Below are 25125 nucleotides of genomic sequence, written 5' to 3' on the forward strand. Positions count from 1 at the left end.
TTAAAGCTCACTAACATCTCTGCTCCAAGTATTGTAAATCTTTTCTTCATGAAAAGGTTACTTTCAGTTTTCCTGAAATTTTACTGCACTAAAGGTGATGGCCTAAGTATTGTACTTTGTGTATTCAGTGTTTCAACATATATTTATTATGCAAGTAATTCATGTAATGGCTGCCAATGAAGTATTCCCCTTTCCAGGGGTGTCCGAGACCCTATGGAAAATGTTTTCCCTCACATATTACAATCTCTGCGAATCACTGAGAGGGAAACATGACAGTGGTAACTAGCTTTGGGGTCAACTTAATTAAGGTTGTGGGGCCTAAAAGTACACCACTTACTGTCTAAAGTGTCAGAGAAACTCATGATTGAATACCCGTATGTCCACAAAGTTCACTGTGCTCCGAGGTTTTAATATTTTCCTGTTAATCATAACTTTGTCTGGAAGTTAGGGTTGGGATCAGATTTTAAAACTTAGAAGTCCATTTATTCTCCATCTGAACAAAGACTTAGAAATCAATTTTGGGTATGTTTTTCGAAGAAGAATTACCTCAAAGATACTGTAAACATCATCATCATCCAGGATCTGCTTTGCTGTGTAAAGGATTCCATTGTGAGTTATGTCTTCTGCATTTATGCATTTTTCACCATCTTCATTCATGAAACCTCCAGGGACATTCTTTACTGGTAACAAATTATAGATCTGCAAAATTCAGAGAACAAAGGAAAAACTCTTTTGGTTTGATTTTTTTCTTTCATATTTTAAGTGTGATAATGTTCAATTTGGCCAGGATTTAAAAGATCCTGGTGTCATTTAATACTCCTATGTCAACGTTATAAAAAGCAACACAGAGAATCGTGGAGAGATATTAAAGATTATGGATCCTAATCCTTTTGTTGCACAAAATAAATGAATATATAGAGAAATCAAATTAATTGATCAGAGTCTCAGAATTCATTTTAATCGAGTAAGAATAAAACCCAAGTCAACCTTCTCCTTGTCCAAATGCCTACTTTTAAAAGGAAGTAGAAAATGTGAACAGTACAGAGAAATGTAACAAGAAAACAAAAGCCATTTATATTCTCATCACCCAGCAATAAACTCTGTAAATACTTGATTCATTTCCTTTCCCCATTTTATTTGATTAAGTTCTAGCAAAGTTTTTTATTCTTATTATTTTTTGCCTACTATTTTAGGACCAAACGTAACTTGAGAAAAAACTAGGTGCACTTTTTTTCTCTGGAATAAATAAATTCCAGTTCAGTTTTTGCCCACAACCTAGTGTAAAGCCATGTGCACAGCCATATAGTGTTCAGGCCATTAAACACACACGGGACTCCATGCTGACCTCCTAATTTGGCTACTGTCATTTCTTATCTGAGCTACTACAATAATCTGTTTCCATTTTTTCATGCTTATTCTCATACTCTCAGCAGCAAACAGGATCTTTTTTTAAAAATTAATTTCATGTGTACAAAACACTGTAATAGTTTATCATTTATACCCCTCACAAAGAGATAACCCCCTTCCCCCAATCTACTACCCTCTGACATCGCATACAGCCATTACATTTCCACTGTCTGTGTTCCTTATGCTGTATTCCACTTCTTGTGAATATATACATATATTCCTCTTAATATATATATATATATATATATATATATATATATATATATATATATACATATAAAATTATAGTGGACATTCATTATTGTTCAGCTTCAGCTTCAGGTGTACAGCACAGTGACCAGGCATCTACACCATCCCTGAAGTGGTCTCCCTAATAAGACAAGTGTCCATCGGATACCCTACAAAATCTTTACAACATTATTGATTATAGTCCCCTAATTGACTTTCCTATCCCTGTGGCAATCTTGTGGTTACCAATTGTGCTTTCTAATCCCCTCACCTTCTCCCTTATTCCCACCCCCCGCCCATCTAGCAACCCTCAGTTTTTCCTCTATGTCTCTGAGACTGTTTCTGATTAGTTCATTCATTTATTTTATTCTTTAGATTCCACATATAAGTGAGATCATATGGTATTTGTCTTTCTCTGTCTGACTTATTTCACTTATAATGTTCTCTAGGTCCATCCATATCATTGCAAATGGTAAAATTTCATTCTTTTTTATGGCTGTGTAATACTCCATTGTATAAATGCACCACAGTTTCTTAATCCAGTCATCTACCAATGGGCATTTCGGTTGTTTCCACATCTTGGCTATTGTGTATAGTGCTGCAATAAACATAGGGGTGCATAAGTTTTTTTGAATTAGCATTTTGGAATTCTCTGGATAGATACCCAAAAGTGGAATTGCTGGGTCATAAAGTAGTTCCATTTTCAATTTTTTGAGACACGTCCATACTGTTTTCCATAGTGGCTGCACCAATCTGTAATCTCACCAACAGTGCACGAGGGTTCCCTTTCTCTACATCCTCGCTAGCACTTGCTGTTTGTTGATTTATTGATGATAGCCATTCTGACCAGAGTGAGGTGGCATCTCATTGTGGTTTTTATTTGCATTTCTTTAAGGATTAGTGAGGTTGAGCATTTTTTCATATGTCTGTTTGCCATCTGTATGTCCTCTTGAGAAAAATGTCTCTTCATATCTTCTGCCCATTTTTAAATTGGATTGTTTGTTATTTTGGTATTGAGTTGACTGAGTTTTTAAATATATTTTAGATATTAACCCCTTATCAGATGTATCATTGAAAAATATCTTCTCCCATTCAATAGGCTCCCTTTTTGTTTTATTAATGGTTTCCTTAGCTGTGAAAAAACTTTTTAGTTTGACGTAATCCTATACGTTTAGTTTTTCTCTTACTTCCCTTGCCCAAGGGGATATATAAGTAAAAATATTACTCCAGGTAATGTCTGTAAACTTTCTTCCTATATTTTCTTCTAGGAGTTTTATGGTTTCAGATCTTACATTTAAGTCTTTAATCCATTTTGAATTTATTCTTGTATATGGTATAAGGAGGTGGTCCAGCTTCATTTTTTTGCATGTGTCTGTCCAGGTTTCCCAGCACCATTTATTGAACAAACTGTCTTTACCTCAGTGTAAATTCTTGCTTCCATTGTCGTAGATTAATGACCATATAGGCATAGATTTATTTCTGGACTCTCTATTCTGTTCCATTGATCTATGTGTCTGTTTTTATGCCAATACCATGCTGTTTTGATTACTAAAGACTTGTAGTATAATTTGATGTCAGGTATCATTATACCTCCCACTCTGTTGTTATTTCTCAAGATTGCCAAGGCTATCCAGGGTCTTTATGGTTCCACATAAATTTTAGGGTTAAATGTTCTATTTCTGTGGAAAATGTCCTTGGTAGTTTGATAAGAATTGCATTGAATCTGTATATTGCTTTAGGCAGAATGGACATTTTAATGATATTAATTCTTCCGATCCATGAGCATGGTATATATTTCCATCTATTTGTATCTTCTTTAATTTCTTTCTTCAGTGTCTTATAATTGTCTGAGTACAGGTCTTCTACTTCTTCAGTTAAATTTATTCTTAGGTATTTTATAGTCTTAGAAGCAATTGTAAATGGGACTGCAAACAGGATCTTCTTAATAGATAAATCCAAATTGAAACTTTTCAGGGATTTGCTGTTGCATTTACTGCCAACTCCAAACTCTACTTCAAGTGGCATGATCTTCTTTACTTTCCATAGCCTCTACCATCCGCTTTTGGCACCACTATATATTAGGTCGTTACCTTTTCTTTTTTAGAACACTTCAGACTTATTCTGATCTCAGGACCTTTGAGCATGCTGCTTTCATTCATTGTAATGCCTACTCCTGCCCCTCTGTTATCTGACAATCTAAGAAGACACCCCTAATCATTGCATCAAAACTTATTGTGGTAATCATTTTGCAATACATACATATATCAAGTCATTATGCTGTACACTTTGGACTAATACAATGTTACATGTCAATTAGATCTCAATAAAACTGGAAAAAGAAAAGTAAAATAAATGTTCTTGAACCCTTTTTTTATCTCAACATTCTGCTTATTCCTTTCATTACACTGACCAAAATTTGAAATTCCTATATGTGTATGTGTTTTGTTGTTTATTTGTGTGTTTGTTTTAATACCTCACAAGACTATAGTCTACAATGGTCAAAGACCACATTTTTAATTGTTCACCATTAAAACTATCCCCAGAGTAGTCTCCATACTATAGTCAAGATGTACTGAATATTTATTAAATAAGTAAATGGACCATGAAGTCTGTAAACTATAGCACCTTTTTGAAAGTGCTTCATTATCAGAGATATATGTGAAAGACAAGTTTCAAAAGAAACTCTGTTTTGTCCATAGTTAAAATGAATGAGTAAATACCTGGGTTTTAGGGAAAGTTTAAAAATCTGACATTTCACATAATGGACAAACAGTTAACCAAGATCACTATTTGGAAGTGCTGAAAAGGTTGTGTGAAAAAGTTAGACAACCTGAACTTTTCACCAACAATTCATGGCTCTTGCATCACGACAATGCACCAGCTCACATGACACTGTCTGTGAAGGAGTTTTTAGCCAGTAAACAAATAAGTGTATTGGAACACCGTCCCTACTCACCTGACTGGCCCCCCATGACTTCTTTCTTTACCCGAAGATAAAGGAAATATTGAAAAGAAGACATTTTGATGACATCCAGGACATCAAGGGTAATACGATGACAGCTCTGATGGCCATTCCAGAAAAAGAGTTCCAAAATTGCTTTGAAAGGTGGACTAGGCAGTGGCCTCAGTGCATAGCTTCCCAAGGGGAGTACTTCAAAGGAGACGGTAGTGATATCCAGCAATGAGGTGTCTAGCACTTTTTCTAGGATGAATTTGTGAACTTAATTGTCCGAATTTGTAGTTGCTTAATCTATCTTACCTGTGTTTTTGTATCCATAAAATTAAGACAGTAATACCTAACTTAAAGAATTATTATTCATTTATTTATTCATTGAAAATACGTTGAGCAACTGTTATACGTAAGGTACTGTGCTAGGCATAGGGAATATAGTGGTGAGCCATAATGCTCCCTCACTGAGAATATGTCATAACAGAGAATGCAATGAGGTAACATATGTAAAGCACCTTGTGCAATGTCTTTTGTAAGACTGAATTGAATTCCAACTCATATATAACTTGCTATACTCATACATTATGCCTGACACTCTGAAGAACTTGTCCTTTGCAGTTATAACTTCCAACTTCCAAAAATGGTCTTAGCACATGTATGTGCATTTTCTAATACCCAAGACTGAAATGGGACTCACTGATTGAGATGAAAGCTCAGCGTCGGGCTTCATCAGCAGTACACTTTGGTCTACTGCACGCAGAGCACAGAGGGAGTGAGGAGTGGCTCTGACCTTCAGGCTGGTGTCTGAAGCTGGTAGGCTCTGGGCTGAGGAGAAGCTCAAATTTACCTATAAAGAGATATGATTATAACAGCAATTTTTCTAACTATTACAATCTCAAAACTCTCTTCTACCCCAGGCTAGGACTAGTCCTTTTTACACTTCCTTTCTCTTCATTCATTTTAGAGCAGGATTAAACGGTGAAACCGCCTGGGAGACTACCAGTTAACAATCTCTGGAATAAACTGGAAATGTAGTTCCAGTTAACTCAGGTTTCCCACTCCTTATATAATTGGTGTAATTAAATTGGTTTTGATCACTTTGAAATAGAATCCTGAATAGGAATGAGAACATACATGCTAACAAAGGTACATACATTTTGTAGCTGACCTGTCTTCATGTAGTGTTTTGTGATGTATTTTGCATGGTGCTGTGAAAAATCACACTTCACCTGAGACTAGTCAACCAAAGTCGCCCGTAGTTGGCAGTCTTACTAATCTGACATTCTAAAGCAATGTAGTGTTGTTTATTAGGATCAGAGGTTTACTGGGCCTTAAAAAAATTAAACATCTAATATGCATCCTAAGAGTTAATTGGTTGAGAAAATTCACTCTGATTAAAGAATAAGAACTACAAAATAATGGAAAATTGTGCATTTTCCCCCCCAGAGATTTGATTCTGCTTCGGCTGGTAGCAATCCATTGGTAAATGAATCTTATGTTTGTGTAAATATATCTTGAGTAGAATCTGAGTTTTATCTTATATTCAAAATATAAAATAAAATAATTTAGAATTTAGTTACTGTAGTAGCATTAGCTAAACTCCTACATTCTTGAAATAAAAGCTGATTTGGATCAAAATAAAATGCCAGTGTGTTTAGAAATAATATTTGACTTGGATTGCTATATTTAACTATGATAATCCTGTTATGCAGTCTACAAAATTGATATAACAGGTTAGAATCATGTATCATGAGACATATATGAGAAAATAATTGATTTTTCCTCAAGAGGCAGTAGTATTCATCTCTACAGTTAACTATATTATGAAAACACTGCTTATAAATAATTCTATTTTAAATATACCTGTTTTTATTTTTATAAAATTTAAGTTATTAAAATATGTTTGTTAATGACCACGTCAAGTGAGTTATTTGGAATTATAGTCAACTGAAAATACTGTTAACCGAGAAGTGGATATGTCTGAAAACATAGTGTTTTACTGATATGAGGACAAAAAAGAACTTTAAAGCATGTTTTGAGAGTCTGTTCCTATCTATATTAATCAATGTTATCTGTAATGAATAACTATATCCAGTTAAGAATGACAGGCAATATAACTGTTACATAGTAATTAATGTATATACTAACTCTGTTATTTTTAAAATAATAAAAGGTTACATGGATTTCAAATAGAAAGCAGTTTTTCTTTATCCCAACAAAGATTGAAAAAATATTTAAAGTATATTGGTTTGAAGGAACACATGTGTCAAACTCACCTCAATCTTTCCTCACGTTCTCAGCCCACTCTTTCCTGTGTTTGCTCGTGATTCTGTCAGATGTCTCACTTCTAGGAGCTTTAACTTTTAATTTTTAACTAGCTCTCTTCTAAATTTTTGCAGTAAGTAAAAAATAGTCAACTCTCTTCTAAATACTCTATCTATAGATATTCTTCTAAATGCCTCATCTATAATTACTTATTTTTTCATAGTTTATTTCCATGTCTGATTAACGCTATGTCAAAAATATTTGACATAAAGTGATTGCGTATAATGTCCATGGACTTTTGCTTCTAAGTTTTATGGTGTTACACAGGAGCTTTCACATGTTTTGCACAGAGAGACACCACTGCTAGAATGAGTAACATGTGTTGAAAACTGTAGCCTAATATGGCCATTCTAAGGTTTAACAAACAACTAACTGTCCATGATTAGCAATAAGAGCATTCAAGCTCAAAGCAGGAATTTCTTCTAAGTTCATGTGAAACACATAGAATATCCAAATAGAACAGAAACTATGTTCTTGGATACCTATTCAGGTTTAACAGCATTCTTTAGTAAGATGGAATTGAAAACATATATCAGAAACCATTGTGTGTTTTCTTTGGTCATTGTACATTAAAAAAATGTATAATCTGAATATAGTTCTCATTGCAGAAATGTTCACTTGCTATAAAAGCATACTGTTTTAATCTCCATAAAAACAATGTGAAAGAGTCTTAAGTATATTTTAAAAAATATACCTGAAGTTGGTGGATCCTATCTGATTGTTAATACTATGATTACAGCACCAAATTCTGTTGGGAAAAGCTTATTCATAGTGCAGTAGGCTTCTCATTGCAGCTATGTATTCTTTGGAAATATAAGAAGATCCCATTTTCAACTATGTTTTATTTTTATGTTAGAGTCATTAGCAGAGTGCTCAGGCTATGTTTCTCAAAATGGGGTATATACATATACCCCTTTTCTGTATTATCAAACTGCTTAAACTCACAATAAGTTATGGTTTCTGTAGTAGTGTATAAAGGTATGTTGGGGAGGTATGATGGCATAAAATTAATACATCCTTATGAAGCATCATTTTTAATTGAAAAATTTGGGAACAGAACATTTTAAAATTAAAACTATTAAAAGTTTATAATGGAATAACTTCTAAATTTCACATGGTAAAACAAGATAAAACAAGAAACATTCAAAAAATTATGCTTACGGCAATCTGCTTGGACTACTCCAATAGACCTCTCAGGGTATAACATCACTGTCTCTAGAGGCCCTTAGGAGGAAAATTTTAGGAGCACTGTATGGCAGTCTTTTAATGTACATAATTTTATTTTCCACACTTCAAAAAGGGAAATGGATAAAAGGACTGGTCTTAAACAAAACACCCACCTTATTGGCAAAACAGTTTTCAATCTCTAGTTTCTGAGTATCTGCAACAATTTCTCCATTAGGTAAAATAGTATAAATAAGCAACTGGGCAATTGGAGCAATGTCTGATTCCACTCGAAAGGAGAAGGAAAATATCCCTTTCACTGGAGAATAAAGAAAGTTCAAGACAATAGGTTAGGAAGAAGGAAGAGTTCTCAATTTTATAAAGAAGAGGTTCTCAAATAATTTAACCTACTCACATTTGGAGCATACTGAAGTAAGAAAAAACATGCATTTATACCATTGTACATGTAGTAGTGTTGAATAAATATGTGCTAAACTAATGACATTTCGCTTAAAGATGAAGGTTAAGTTGCTCATTTCCTCTGCCTAAGTAGCAAAAACAAAAAACAAACAAACAAACAAAACAACAACAACAAACCAAACTAAAACAAAAAAAACATTTAGTGCATGTATCAATTTTTAAATTTAAAAAAGATTTATTAAGAAAGAAGTCAAGAGAGAAAAGTTTCTAGACATCTTTAATCATCTCTACCTATGATCCAAAGCAGCACAATTCTTGTCATATGCATGAGGACAATTCAAAGAATGCAACACAGTTTCTATCTTCAGACCATTTACAATAGAGCAGAGATACAGGTACAAATAATCACACACAGAACAAGCTGTGCCTCTGAGTTTTATAAAATAATTCTGTGTATTTATTTTAGTGGTTGCTTTCTGTGTGAATTGCATGCTGCTTACATAATGTGCTCACTTAATTTTCTCATAAATGTCTTAAGTTTGATCTTTGTAGCACATAAAATTCTTTAAAAACTATAGCCTTCCTATATCTATAAAAGATTTGAGGGAAGCTTGTGGTGAAAATACATGAAAACAGCAGGATGAAAATAAGATGGAAACAACAATGCTGAAACCATATGAGGGTGGATTTCTGGAGCAGGGTTAAACATAGGCAGGTATTAATTTTATTAACAAAATGATTAGATACTAGAGTACTTAAATTTAGCAATGAATTTTCTAGACGTCAAAGACACGGAAAAACAACCATTTATATAGTTATCATCAAATAAAATGAAGTATATTTTTTCTTAAGTAGAGAGATACTTCCTTCTCCCAACTCCACCTCTTTAGGTACTCAATTCATATATGATTTAAACTCTATTACAATAATTAATTTTTAAGAATTTGCTTTATGAAGCAGTTTTCGTTTTGATATGCTATTAGCACAACCTTAATATCACATGTAAATATTTGTAGGATATAGCTAAAGCAGTATTATGAGGAAAATGTATAGCACCAACACCTATATTAGAAAAGAAAAAAGGTCTCAATCAATGACCTCAGTTTCCACATGAAGAAACTGAGAAGACTATATTATATGCAAAGTAAGCAAAAGGAATAAATGATAGAAGTCAGTGAATATCATGACATAAATATAGAAAAACAGAGAAAAATCAATTCAACCAAAAACCAGATGTTTGTGAAAATCAATACAACTGATAAACCTCTAACAAGATTGACCAAGACATAATGATAGAAGACACAAGTTATCAATATCTTGACCCAAAGAGGTATTATCACTATAGATATTACAGCTGTTAAAAAAAGTGTAAGGGAGGGGCTGGCCCAGTGGCTCAGGCGGTTAGAGCTCCATGCTCCTAACTCCGAAGGCTGCCAGTTTGATTCCTACATGGGCCAGTGGGCTCTCAACCACAAGGTTGCCAGTTCGATTCCATGAGTCCTGCAAGGGATGGTGGGCAGCGCCCCCTGCAACTAATACTGAACACGGCGGCACCTTGAGCTGAGCTGCCTCGGCTCAGTTGGCTGGAGCACGGGCTCTCAATCACAAGGTTGCCAGTTCAATTCCTTGAGTCCCGCAAGGGATGGTGGGCAGCGCTCCCTGCAACTAAGATTGAACACGGCACCTTGAGCTGAGCTGCCGCTGAGCTGCCCCCCAGCTGCCCCCCTAATGGCTCAGTTGGTTGGAGCACATCCTTTCAACCACAAGGTTGCCAGTTCGATTCCTCGAGTCCTGCAAGGGATGGTGGGCTGTGCCTCCTGCAACTAGAAATGGCAACTGGACCTGGAGCTGAGCTGCGCCCTCCACAACTAAGATTGAAAGGACAACAACTTGACTTGGAAAAAAGGCCTGGAAGTACACACTGTTCCCCAATAAAGTCCTGTTCCCCTTCCCCAATAAAATCTAAAAAAAAAAAAAAAAAATGTGTAAGGGAATATTATAGACTGTTTTAGGTCAATAAAGTAGACAATTTAGAGAAGTAGACAAAGTCATTGAATGCTACACACTATTAAATCTCACCCAAGAAGGAATAGCTAACTTAAATTGCACTTTATCTATTAAAGAACATGAATTTGTCGATAAAATCTTCTGACAGAGAAAATTTTGTGCCCAGAGGGATGCATTGATAAATTATACCAAATATTTAAGGGGAAAAAACCCCAAGTCTAAATAAATTCTTCTAGAAAATTGAAGAGGGAGGAATACTTTCCAATTCATTCCATTAGATCAGCTTTAACCTGATACCAAAACCATGGCAAAAATTACAAAATTTCAATAAGTTGAATCCAACAATATATAAAAAGGTACTACATCATGACCAAAATTTTTATTCCGGGAATGCAAGATTAGTTTAATATTAAAAATCAGTCAATGTAATTCACTATGTTAACAGACTACAAAAGAAAACAAGATCATCTTAATAGAAACAAAATAAGGCTGTTAAAAAGAATAAGCTAAAACAACGCAGGAAGAAAAATAACCCCAAAGAAGAAATGGGTAGAAATGTACTTTAGGAATGAACAAAGATTTTATTGTATTATTAGTCATAATTTAATCTAGATGTCTGAAGACAGGAACCTGGGACAAGATTTATGATTTAGAATTGATGGAACATTTTTCAGTAAATAAGATTCTGTTTTAGAGGGATATTTAAAAGCATAAAGAAAGTTTTTTGAGGTATTGGTAATTTAATAAAAAGCTGCCTATTGAACATTATTAAATAAATTGACTATTTTGAAAAGAATTCATGGAAAAATGACTTGAAATCTACCAATTTTGTTACCTGGAAATGGATCTTATTGTAACAAATACCTAAAAAACATGGTGTTTGGAAAGTGATGTTAGAATTGGGTAATGGAAAAAGACTGGAACAGTTTTGAGGTACATTGGGTGAAAAGACTTTTGTTGCTTTAAACAGACAATTAGAAATCTGTGCTAGGGAAGACTCAAAGTGAGAAGCAAGGTAGAGAAAACATACATCATCTTGGAGAATACCTAACTTGTCATAAACAGACTGATGGTAGAAATATGGACATTAAAAGCACTGACAGTGAGGGCTCAGAAGGAAATTAGGAACATGCTATTGGAAACTGGAGCAAAGGGAATTCTTGCTATTAATGGTGGAAATCTTAATTTAGTCTTACAGTTATACAAAAAGTAAATTTTGTAAACAGTAAACTTGGATATATACCTGAGGAACTTTCCAAACAAGGTGTTAAACATTCAACCTGAGGGTTTTTTCTTTTCTTTTTCTGCTTATTGTAAAATGCAAGCGGTAAGGAAAAAATTGTTAATCTTAAAGGAACCGAGACGTGATAATTTGGGAAATTCTCAGCTTATTTAGATTGCAAAAGACACTAAAGTTAAGACATTCACTGTCAGGAAATTGAGCTCTAGAGAAAAAGCCATTGTGATGGATAGTTTTTTGCTAATATCTTAGAAAAATAAAAAGATCAGAGTGTTCAGTCACATAAAAGCTCTTTGAAGAAATTAAGCGTATAACTCATAGATCCTCTCCGCTATCTCAGCAATAACTGAAAGGGGAGATAAAATTCTTCAAGGAAAATCTGTGAAGAAGCTTCTTGTTTAATGGAGTGAGTCAATGTGACACATGGGAGACTCACAAGATTTTTGGCAAATTTATATCAGCAGAAATGTTGCCAGCTTGGACAAAAAGGGACAGAGAGAGTATAAAATGAAAAAAATGACATTAGACTTATATTCTACAGGTAGGAAACAAGTTGATAAAACCACTTAGTTGCAAACACATGCTATCCCTTCATGAAAAAGAAAAAATGATTCTGAAAGTGGAGCCTTGAGCCCAGATGGCAGAAACATGAACTAAAGAGGATTTTTCGCAGGTCTTGAAACCTAGTGCTGTTTGTACAGCTGGATTTCAAAAATGTGTCTTCAGGGCTGCTGACTCTGTTTCTCCTAGAATGGATTATACCCAGGGCCTCACCAACACCTAATTTAGATGATTGAGATGATGATATTTGGGACTTTCGAGTTGATGAGATTTTAAAGTTGAGTTAATGCTATAATGTATTGAGGTTTTTAGGGAATGTTGGCATGAGGTGAATATATTTTGCATGTCGGATGGATGTGAATCTTTGGGGTCAAAGGGCAGTTTGTGGTAGGCAGAATAATATTGCCCCTCAAAAAAAAAAATCCATGTCATCATCTCAAAAACTTGTGTAAATGTTACTTTATATAGCAAAAGGACTTTGCAGATGTGATTAAGTCAAGGACACTGAGATGGGAAGATTATATTGGGTTATCCAAGTGGGCCCAATGCAATCACAATGATTTTTAAAAGAAAAAGGCAGGAATGCAAGAGAGAAATTTGAAGATGGTGTGCTGATGACATTGAAGAGAGAAGAAGGGGCAACAAATTAAGGAATGCAGGAGGTCTTTAGAAGCTGGAAAAGGCAAGGCAAAAGATAATCACCTAGAGTTCCAGAAAGAATGTAGTCCTGCTGACACCTTGATATTAGCCCAGTGAGACTTCTGACCTATAGCACTGTAAAATAAATTTGCATGGTTTTAAGGCAGAAAGTGTGTGGTAGTCTATTACACAAGCAATAGGAAACTAATACAAAAACATATGGAGTACAATTTTTCTTTGGTGAGTTTTCTGCATTTTCCAACTATTTTCTGTCGTTTTAAAACAATTATAAAATGAATATGTTTTACTTCAGGAATAAAATTTCAAATATAGAAATGCTATAAAAAGAAGAAAAAAAATACTAACTGGACTAAAATAAACCGAGTATGGCATACTTTTGTATCAGCTTTCTGATCTTTGGTTGATGGAAGAAGGTTGTTGACCACTTACTCTTCTGTAAAAATAACTCATTCTTGCTAAAATGTTCAGGATTTGACACTATAAGAGAAAAAATAGGAAATCCTGAAAGTACTTACTATCTCCTTGTTCAATGGACAACACATGGATTCCTGATTGGGAGATGCTTCCTCTTGCTTTAATCTGAAAATAGAGGGAAATGTACTTTTATTGTTTTAAACGGTATATATTAAACTTACTGAAACATATTTATTATATATAAATAAATAATTATTTCACTATTCCAGTCCAGAAGTTAATTTTGATCACTAAATTTTTCTTCTAATATTTCCTATATGTATAGTTACACATTTAAAATAACAAGCATATACTTTTATAAGGTTTTTGTATTTTAATATTTACTTGCTATCATGAGGATTAATATTCAAATTTACATATTTAAAAAATCTTTTAACATCTATCATATGCAAAGCAACCTATAATGAAGGAAGGTATAAAATATATGTACTTGTATTCTCTATTGTCTCTATTTTAAAAAATGAAATGTATTGACACTCTCTATGTGCCAAACACTGAACTAAATAACTTAGTTTTAGGGTTTTATTTAATTTGCACAGTAACCTCATGGAGTAGTTATAAATACCATCTCCAGTATTCAGGTGGGATGACTGACATTTCTCTTTACCGATAGGATTAGGTAAATTACCCAAGGTCACAAAAGTAGGAAGCAATGAAGCTAAAATTCTAACTTATTGTCGATTTTTAAAATTTTTCATAGAATTTTAAAGAATGTTATTTATAGTTAATTTTCCTATACAGAATTTCCTACACATAACATTTTTTCTTTTATAAGTGACTTACTAAGTAGTTACCAGCTTTGAATATTTTTAATTTGGGGGCATAAATAGGTATATTGGTCTCAAAAATATCATACCAATTTATAATATGCCTGAGAATGTACATTTTTCCTTCAATTATACCAGTTATAAACTTTGTAAATTATTTAGAACCTTTATAAGTATAAAATGCTGCTGCTTTATTGTTTTAATTTTCACTTCTCCAATTAATGTCAAAATTGAATATTGTTCCAGAGGATTGTTTAACATTTTTATTTCCTGTCATATAAGTTCTTGATTCTTATTTTTTGCTTACTTATCTACTGAAAGCAACTTCTTTTCAAGTGTAAAAACAAATATATCTATATTGATGTCTTATAAAGAACATCACTTAGATAGGAATCCAATCTTTTGGGAGTCTACACAATTAGAAAGAGCTGCAGTTGCTTTTATTCTCACCACATAATAGAAGGTTAACTCTTTTTCATCCTTCAGTATCTCTCCATTCAGGATGTAGTGTGCCCGGATTTCTTGGGTTTTCCCACAGGCTATGGTACCGGCAATAAGTTCAAGGTGAACATAACTCTTGCTGAGAGAGAAAACATGCTTTGCAGTGTGATATGCTTCTGTATTATGAAATTCTTGAAGCCACCAGTTATCATAACACAGGACATTCTCTTTGTAAATGACCTAATGGAAGGAATAAAGGTCTTAAATAGTCTATTTGTTATTAATATATATCATGTATATCTTAGTCACTATGTAATTTACTGAAGATTTTATATGAACCATACTTACTTGGTTCCATTATAGGCTGCTTTCCCAAATAAAGCATATCCTATGACTTTCCCTTAAGTTTATTTTAGGTTATGCTATACTGATTTAGTAGATATTATTCACGCACAATCAAGATCAATTACTTTTTCTTAATACCTTTATGACTATCTATTGCATAAGATCATTTGAATATTCAACACAAAACGAAAATAGTGGTATACCAAAGACACCATAACATGTAATAACATGTAAAAAAACCTAACATGTAATAAGATTATACAAATATTGAATTTTTCAAGGGAATATCAAGATGATATAATAAATATCTCCTGAAATTAGATTTTGTTGTAAACATAGTCAATCTAAAGTAAGTTTTCTGACAGAGAATTGTTTGTTTCTTATAGTTTGTCTCCACATTGCTTAATTTCTATTTTATTGTATCACCTTTTCTTTTATCCCTAGAGCTCGTATGCTTCCCATATATCCTTAAATTATATGGCTCCAATGATCTCCCTTTCTAGTTCCAGACGCCCCTTTCTGCTTACCGAAATTGTAAGCATAGAAGATGTGAAGTTGGTTGTATCGATAAAAATGTTTGCCAAACCACGTTCATTAGTAATAAAGCTGGACTGGTATGCCGTTGGACCCACATTGACAAGTAGAGTTTTATTGGGGATTGGCTGATCCTTCTCATCAACTAGAAGAACCTAGAAATATGAAAGAGAAAGCTAGTTTCAAGTATAGTGTTCACCCTTGACCTCTTGGCCACTGTCATTTACTGAAGATCTTAGAATCTGAAAATAAGATTTGCTTTCTTAGGCTCTATAAACTATTTTTCTTTTTGATATTTCAATTTAGATAACTCATGAACATGCAATTGAGAATATCCAAAAGCGGACACTTGATGTTACCTTCCCAAATTTTCTTTACGTCCAGTGTTCTTTATCTTGGTATATGGTGCTTCTGTCCATCCAATAATTTATGCAGGAATACTGAGGGCTTTTATTTTTATTGTTGTTGTCACTTTCTCTTTCACTTCCTATATCTAACCCATTTCCAAGTGCTATCTTTTCCCTTATAAAACACTTTATTGCTATTTACTTCTCTCCAAATCCATTGCTGCTGTTCCAGTTAAAACCACAGTATTCTTTCCCTTCTGGTTTCCAATAGCTTTCTGTTTAATCTTATGCAGTCCACCCTCTTGCTGCCTCACCCTTGTTTCAAACCATTTTCTACACAGGCTGAGCTAAACTGATCGTGTTACTCTCCTTAAAACCCTTCAGTAATTTCTCAATCCAGCATTCTGAACATATACTAAAGGGTCCTTTAAGATCTATTTTAGCTTAATTACAACTAGTCAATGCACTTATGTTTTCTGTCTTAGCCAGTCACATTGGCTACCTCTTGGTTCTTTGCTCTTGAACAGAGCCTGAGATATTCTCCCATCTTTTTAAAATTTCTGGCCAAGTCATATTCATCTTTCAGTTTTCTTATGTTCAGTTTTCTTATGTTCTTCCCCTGACCTGAAATGACCTTGCCCAATCATATCTATATATTGATTAATGTCTTGCCAATTTGATATGAAATACTGGAATAACTGAAGATAATATAAAATTCATAATATGCCACTAAAATAAGGAAACTGGCTAAATACTGTCATTTCGAAGATTAGTTACTACAAAAGAAAATTTAAAATGTCCAGAAATCTTGCATCTCTTTTATGAAAGAAAATTGATAGTTTACTAAGTTGAATATTAATCCTAAAATTTAACATTATTATTGCCAATGTTGAGCCTTGAAACTGAAAAAATTTAAAAAAAACTATCAATAATGAAAAAACTCAATCATTTAGATGAAAGAGTATCTCTATAGAAAGAGTATTTCTATAGAAAATACTACAAAATCATTGTTTATAAAGAGGCAATCAAAGAGTATGCAGCAAAACTACTCAGAAAAAATTTACTGTAGAGGTGTCTTAGGAAGTTAATTTAAAAATATATACTTTATTTTTCTGGATTTTGTGATTACCTTTGCTTTCCAAATTTGCAAATTGCTATAATTTATTTCCTTACTGTAAATAAATAGTCATTTTTTATAATAAATTTTGATTTTAAAATTCATTTTCTTAAAAGCCACATCCTTCAAATTATGATGTATTGAAAATATATTTTACCTGCCCAAAGAAAGGGAGCCCACGTCTATAATGTGAATCCACTTTTGTAAATTTAAGTTTGCTTAAGGTATTTGTGATTTCACATGATCCATGCCCAGTTAATTCCAACCCTGAAAAAGAAATGAGGGCAGTTTTATGATTCAACTCACCTCCTACCTCCATCCCAGCTTTACTCCATCATAATAAATTACCATCCATATTTTCTTTTCTTGTTCTTTCCAGGATTTCTCACACTTAGAAAATTCAAGCAATTTGACTTTAGCTTCACCTTCATATAAAAATTTATTGGCATCCATAATTCTCCAGTTCCTCTGGTTTCACAGGTATCCTACTTGTTCCACCTATGTTCTTAAGTTTTCCTCATCTGCTCTGTGATCTTGCTCTGTCTTTGTTTCTGTCTCTCTCACATCACTGCTCTGCCCCCACAACTTTCTGTATACAACATAATTCTTCACAGTGGCCTAAAAATATCCTTAAATTTCTGTCACAAACAACTTCTCCAGCAAGACCCTTCTTTTCACTGAGTGGCCTATCCAAAGTATAACCAAACTGATGCTTTTCCATTCAATGAAATGTAATCTGTATGTTATCTTCCACATCTAAAGCACCACTCTATCAAAGTGTAAAAGATCCCTTATTTGCTTCCAACATAGTAATCTCATCTCAGACTTCAACACAATGAACTCTCAAAAGTACTTCATACATAACTAGTGTGATGGAAACTCTTCCAGTGGCTTCTAAGAAATTGTACTTTTTAATTTTCCCTCTATCCCTCTGACTCCTAATTTGATTATCCTGACTTATTTGATACTATCAACTATACAGTAGTCCCCTCTAATCTATTGGGAATATGTTCCAAGACCCTCAGTGGGTGCCTGCAACCACAGATTGTACCCAAAGCTATATACCCTATGTTTTTCCCTATGCATACGTACTTACGATAAAGTTTAATTTATAACTATGCATGAAATTTAAAACTTATGAATTGTTTATTTCTGGAATTTTCCATTTAATATTTTTGGACTGTGGTTGACCGTGGGTAACTGAAACCACAGAAAGGGAAACCACAGATAAGGGGAGACTGTAGTTATTTCTGTCCTTGGGCTGCTCCTTTTATGCCTCTAGCCTCAATTTAGCAGTGCTAAATGAATTCACTTTCAGAACAATTGCATTTACTCTTAGAAGGATATGGACACATGGGAATGGTTTCAGATTTACATTTCTGGTCCTGATTTTGCTCTGGCTTTCTTTTTAAATTATCTGTGGAATTAGTCAGCTTCCATTTTGATATTCCAAATTATAATTAATCATCTTGGACACATTCTCATCACTATGATTCATTCTCATCTACTCCTTATTTTGGTTTATGGCATTTCTGTTTTCCATTTCCCAAATTTGTAATCTTTGTAATCATCTTTGAATAATATTCTGGTATATGAGATTTTTCATCTAACCTGTCCTCTTCTTTTCTGTTAGAATTATATTTTTAAAAAGATCAATTTATTTAGGTCATTCTTCTCAAGTATATATATCTAAAGATAATCAATGCTTTTCATAATAAAGTCTGACATCGTCAGTATGTGATTTACTCTGCTTTTCTACACACCTTAGCACCAACCCTACATTTTCAGATTCTTCTGAGACCAAATACATTCGTTTTATGCTTATCATGCTATCTGACTCCATCACTATCTTTCAAAATAATATTCATTATATGCAAACCAGTTCAAATGCTACTTTATAAAACTTTCTTTGGCTTTGTCTTAGAATTAATTATTTTTCTTCAGACTCATTTAGCCCTTAGATTCTATATTTCTTGTGGTAATTTTATTATGGTTATACATACATACATACATACATATAAACATATACGTGTATATAATTTCTTTTTAGATTTTTAATTCCTTGAGGGCAGGGATCATGTCATTTTCATAGTCCCCAGAAACAATAAAGTGTTTACATGAATGGAATTTTGATCAATGTTTAATAAATTAATAAATTGATGAATTGTTGATATTTAAAAATAATACCAACCTGTTCCCTCCTCTTTGACCTTGGCTTCCACTTTTATTGTCATGTCGTACCCTTGTTGTCTCAGCTGAAATAATTTAGTCTTTACAAGTTGTGTGAAACAGCCTTTATCATCTGCCTGAAGAGAAAGGAAGAGAATGCCTGGGTTTCTGATTTGCTATCCAAAAAGTCAGTCATCAACCTATGAAAATTTTCCATTAGCTATAGAAATAAATTTTACAAATGTTCTGGCCAGTTTTTAGGTGCTTACCTTTTCCCAAGTCCCCAAAATGGCATGAAATGTCTTCATTAATCATTGAATTACTCTTGCCACGCTCTGCCTTCTCCCCTCTCTTCTGAAAGCTTATCACATTTCTGCCATAATACACTTCATGGAGTGTCCAAAGGTGCCACAGTATTTTGTAATTCTATTTTTTTGCATACGTTGATCCTCAAATAATAGCATTCTTTCTCCTATTCTTATCTTGGCCAATAGTTACTGCTCTTCTCAACTCAACTCAGACATAACATTTTCTAAGAAGTCTCCATAACGACCTCCACCTAAATATTGACTAAGGATTGTATTTTCTTCTCAGACATTAATAAAAACACATATATCCTCTGAATAGATGAATTATTATACTATAGTCAATGATGGGGATACATCCTGAGAAATATGTCATTAGGTATATGCGAATGAAATAGAGTGAGTGCCCTCACATAACCCTAGCTAGTACAGCTTACTACACATCTAGGCCACGTGGTGTAGCCTGTTGCTCCTGGGCTATAGGCCTGTATAGCATGTTACTGTACAAAACAACATGAGAGTAAATCAAGTGCAAGAGAAACTGATACAATCAAGAGACACAGTAAACATGAGATACATGAGGCTGCTGCTGGTGTGACAAAGCACATTGTTTTACAATGGCTTTTTTTTTTTTTGTAAATAGAAAGAGTATACTCTAAAATAACAATTAAAAAGTATAGTATAGAAAATGCATAAACCAGCATAAACCAGTCATTTATTATCAAGTATTATGTACTGTACATATTGTATGTGCTATACTTTTATATGAGTGGCAGAGCAGTGGGTTTTTTAAAACCTGTAGCACCACAAACATGAGTAATGCATTGCACTATGGTATTACAGAGAGAAGTGGACCAGGTTTGTCATTGAATGAAACATCGTTATGCAATGCATGACTGTAATCAGATTTCCAAACTAAATATTGGTAACCATGTTTTAATAAAGATTTATTTTTATTTTTGTACTTACATAAAAATATTTATTGCATAATAAAATTTAATCATATTTAATTTACTTATATATAGAGGTCATGATTCATTTGAAAATAAAAATTAATCTTAGTCTTTCTAATACATTAAAGATTTTGGCAGCTAGATTTCTCTCATGTTTACTCTGCTTGTCAGTGTTTATCTTGACATTCATCATCATAGTCATCACCCTACCCTTTCATTTAATAGTTATCTGCAGTTTAGATAACTTTCTTTTCCATACCTTTACGGTGCCTGCTCACACTGCCACATCCTGGACTTTTATGTACCCTTTCTTTGAAATCAGTAATTTATACATTTTATGTTTTAATACAACATATTCTACTTTCTGCTGTTTCCCTTAGTTATTCTTATTACACTTCTTTGATGTAATTGAGGTCTCTGGTCCATTGTTTCTCTAAATCTCCCTCTCCTCAAGCTGATGCTGGTTTCATATTCTTCCATATGCAATTTAGATTCCATAGTATGCCACTTGATTCTACCACTAGCCAAATTCTTAACATTTATCACATTCTTATTCTATTATCTGTTTGATAAAAGCCAACTTTGGATATTTCCACATCCTTTATGCCCTTATACCTGGCATGTTGATTGCTGTTGGAAGGGAATTACAAAACTAGCCAAATAAATATCACTGTAACTCCATGAGTCCAACCCTCAAGTGGGATCTTAATGTTGCCAGGCAAACATACAATGTTTCCCTTATTCCACAATTTTCCAAGGTGACTATTGACTATTTCAAACACCACTCTCTATTGTATTGTATTCATAATACAGTATTCTATTGCATTCTCTATTGTATTGTAATTCAGGAGAGAACAAGATCTGGTGTTAGTGTCCTGGGGAGAGTGGTTTCCATATACCTGTTGACTAAATTCTTCACAGATACTTTGTGAATGTGTTCCATGACAGGTGGAATGGTATCGTGAATATTTTCTGCATACATTAATTGTCACCAGACCAGGGACAGGTTTTCCATATGTGTATCTATAACAATAAAACAGTCATACAAAAAAATATTTAATATAAATAACTCAGATGTTTTTCTCATGATTTGATCCATATATACCCATCTTATTCATCTACAATAATTGTATCTCCTCCTCCCATAGCATTTGACTTTAGAAACATTTATTCTGAAACTGTTTTAATTATCTAAGTAAGTACAGGTCTATAACTCTAAAAGAAAATACTTACTGAATCTTTTTGAAACACCTCCAAATGGAAAATTAACAATACAGTTTTTCTCAGATCTTTTCTTCCTCTTGGTTGAGGTTTTATCATAAGCTTGTCTTATTTCCTTCTTTCTCTGCTTGTCAGACTATCTAGGTTATGATTCCAGCTTTAACAACACCTCTTAAATCATTTAGGAAAAAAAATAAGGCTACGTAGAGAGTGTATTTCTAAGTCCTCCCTAATTCATATGCATTTTAAGAGGATAAATGAGAAGTTAGATGGGAAAGCATTAGCTATAAAACAAAAATGTTATAAAAGAATAGTGTCATAATGACTTAGTCTGCTTCTACCAAATCTGATGGAAGGATATGATGAGTATCAGCTGAATGTTTGTGTTGAAATCCCACCCCACACAAAGAGGACAGTATTAGGGTATGAGGCCTTTGGGAGGCACTTAAATCATAATGATGGAGTCTTCATGAATGAGATTAGTGTCTTTACAAAGAAGGCTCCAGAGAGATTCCTTGCCATTTCCACCATGTGAAGACATGGTGAGACGGCACCAGCGATGAACCACTAGAAGTTGATCATGCTGGCACCTTGATCTTGGATTTCCCAGACTCTAGGAGTAAATTTCTGTTGTTTATAAGTTACTGAGCCTGTGGTATTTTGGTATAGCTGCCAGAATGGACTAAGGCACAATGTGAAGCAGAATTTAGTTTATTGCTTCTCAAAGCATGCTTTATGGGCTATCTACAACATGACCTGAGCTATGCACTGAGATTCAGAATCTTGAATCTCTCTTCAGATTTATGATTAGAATCTCTAGAGGTGGGGCCAAGGAATCTACATTTTAACTAAGCACCTCCACATATTCTGATATACACTTAAGTTTGAAACCTATTGCTTTAGCTCAAACTGCAAGGAAGGTGAGATTAGCCCTCAGTGTCCCCAAACTTCGCTTTTTATATAATTTCCCCTCAAAATTTCTACAAATGCTGGTAAAGTAATAAATCATTTACTAAATTTCAATCACTTTGTTGAATCTTATCTTTAAATCTGAATCCAAAGGTGTTCCCTCTGATGGAAAAATTTGAAGCATTAAAGGTAGCGAGAAAGATGAAAACATGTATCTCATGCTGTTTTCAAAAGTAAGAGGTAATGTCCTCTCCTTGGTGCATGCAGGGGATGCTCTATTGCACTACTAAAAGGCAATCAGGGAGAAAAGAAGTATGACATGAATTTTGAATTCTAAATTATATACCCAGCATTTAAGACAGAGGGTCTACTTAGCTTCTTCTAACTTTCCATAGTTTAAGAAACTCAGAGCAATAGACAAATGGGGATAATAGGACACAGAATAACACAGAAGTTATGAGCATTAGCGCCAGAGTTGAATGGCCTGAGTTCAATTTAACACAGCATCTGGGATACAATAAACGCTTCATGAAGTTAGATTTTTTTTTAAATTTCAGAGGCAATATAGAATATTGATGGTCAGAGTCTGGAGCCAGACTGCTGGATTTAAATTTCAGTCTGCCATTTACTGTCTGTAGAAGCTTGAGCAAGTTTTTTGTTTTGTTTTGTTTTGTTTTTTAATCCTGTGTTTTAGTTTCCGCCTTTGTCAATTGAGGATAACTATCCGTATCTCACAGGGTTGGTGTAAGAAAAAAATCTTAATAAGTACAAGGCACTTAAGTCATTATCTGGTACATTTTCAGTGTTCAGCCAATGATTTTATTAGTAGTAAAAGTGTCGTATGCTACCGTCCCTGCTCCCTAGTCAAGGTTCAGGCAAGTAGGACAGAGAGTCATTCCTTCTTTAATTAAAATATTTCAAAGTCCAGTAACAGTTATTTGCAATACAAATAGAGTGGAAGAATGGAAATGAGATGAAAAAATATAACTCACATGCCACACACAGATACCACAAACGCTTCATCTAGAAAACCAATAGTCTTGGGCATTTTCAATTGGACCTCAAATTTGGGCAAAACTGTTGTCAATAGAAGAGAAAAAGAGGTGAGAGTGGGCAGGAGATCTTACAAGTATTAGTAATGAGTCTATTACAGAACCTTTTAAAAGATAATCATATGAAATGTTTTCAATTACAATATGGAGCAGTAGGCACACTACTGAAAAGAAGATGCCATTCACAACCATGAGCAGTTCATACCATGTTAACTTGGTGAAGCTGGTACTGTATTTCCTAGACTCTCCTTGTCTGAAGTTGTTTAAAATTTCAAAAGTGGAAAGAAAGCAGTCCCATAAGTCTCTGAAGAGCATCATGGTTAGATGTGGTAACAGGTATAGAGGCCAATAGGTCCCAATTTATTCTTATTTTTTCCCTGTATCCAGTTTATCTTCACAACTGCTAGCCCTGCTTACTAATAGAAGCCCTAAGCCCACCACCAGACACTTGGTTATAGAAATACTGAATTGGTAGATATGAAGAGGTAATAGCCTTCCATAGATTCTTCTATCAGTTTCTCGTCATGGTCCCCTCTGGCAGCTGAAGGTGTCCTTGTAAATTCTGATTTATCCATCCCCACCATTGCTTCAGGAGAACTGGATAGTAATTTCCTCTGATCCAGCCACTCCTCCTGTTAGACCCTTACTTTTCTGGTCCCTTCCGCAGTTGTATAAGGTTAGTTACTCAAATAATAAATCCCTCTCTATAATTCTTTGGAAATTCTGGTGAGTTTTGGAAACCGTGTTTTTGTTATAGGTTTCCTTGTCCATTGAATGATATATTTAATTTACATTAGAAAATCTACAAAATGATAACTAATAAGATGGCTTCAATGTTTGATTACTATGATTAGAGTAGGGTAGGTGTAGATTATAATCCTGGTAGATAATCTCAGGAATACCTTTAGTTATAAGACATAGATCAACAGATGCAAATAGTTAACATAATGTACTGATTAACAATTTAAGTTTGAACAGGGTCAAACGAAGCTATTAACGTCTCTCTTGCCTCTTATTGGCTCTGCAATTTTGGTAAATTATTAACTTTTCTAGTATTGATATGCTCATTTATAAAATGGATATAATATAGTATCTGCCCCATAAGACTCTTGTGAGGATGAGTTGAGATAGTGCATGAAAAGTGCTTAGCAAATATTTAGGTAAATAAAAAAGCTTGTTAATTTTCAACTAATACATGCTAGATTTTTGCTCATCACCTGTATATAAAAACTATCCAATCTTAAATACTCTAATGTCATAAATGTCTTGGGACACATGCAGAATTCTTACCGTATTCTTTCACCTCAAAGGAGTGCTCTATCTTTTCCCCTGACTCCTTCTCCAGCATGACCTTGTAGGGACCCAGACTGGGCTCCACGGAGAGTGGGAAAGAGAGCTGGCTGAGTCCCCCTTGTAATTTGAGCCTTTGCCATTGGAAAATTCGGTTCCTCTTGGGGTTCTATAGGTAAAAACATTATGCATTCATAGAAACAATTGAAATGTATACTTTTGACTAGACAGGTTTTCAG

General features: G+C 33.9%; 1 protein-coding gene across 2 annotated transcripts in view; it reads right to left on the minus strand.

Moving 5' to 3' along the window:
• LOC109435556 (pregnancy zone protein-like) overlaps positions 1 to 25125 on the minus strand; it is a 46665-nt gene that overhangs the window by 16714 nt on the left and 4826 nt on the right. For both annotated transcript variants that reach the window (XM_019713504.3, XM_019713505.3), the window contains exons 6-16: positions 24887 to 25055; positions 23537 to 23621; positions 21314 to 21437; positions 19179 to 19293; positions 17145 to 17254; positions 15517 to 15678; positions 14654 to 14884; positions 13478 to 13541; positions 8251 to 8393; positions 5283 to 5432; positions 547 to 699 (exon numbers count right to left, since the gene is read on the minus strand). In XM_019713504.3, coding sequence (XP_019569063.3) covers positions 547 to 699; positions 5283 to 5432; positions 8251 to 8393; positions 13478 to 13541; positions 14654 to 14884; positions 15517 to 15678; positions 17145 to 17254; positions 19179 to 19293; positions 21314 to 21437; positions 23537 to 23621; positions 24887 to 25055 — 1506 coding nt within the window. The remainder of the gene's footprint in view (positions 1 to 546; positions 700 to 5282; positions 5433 to 8250; positions 8394 to 13477; positions 13542 to 14653; positions 14885 to 15516; positions 15679 to 17144; positions 17255 to 19178; positions 19294 to 21313; positions 21438 to 23536; positions 23622 to 24886; positions 25056 to 25125) is intronic.

This window comes from Rhinolophus sinicus, chromosome 1 (genome assembly GCF_057876585.1).
Source record: "Rhinolophus sinicus isolate RSI-liver-muscle chromosome 1, RSI-T2T, whole genome shotgun sequence".
In the NCBI taxonomy this organism is placed as follows: domain Eukaryota; kingdom Metazoa; phylum Chordata; class Mammalia; order Chiroptera; family Rhinolophidae; genus Rhinolophus; species Rhinolophus sinicus.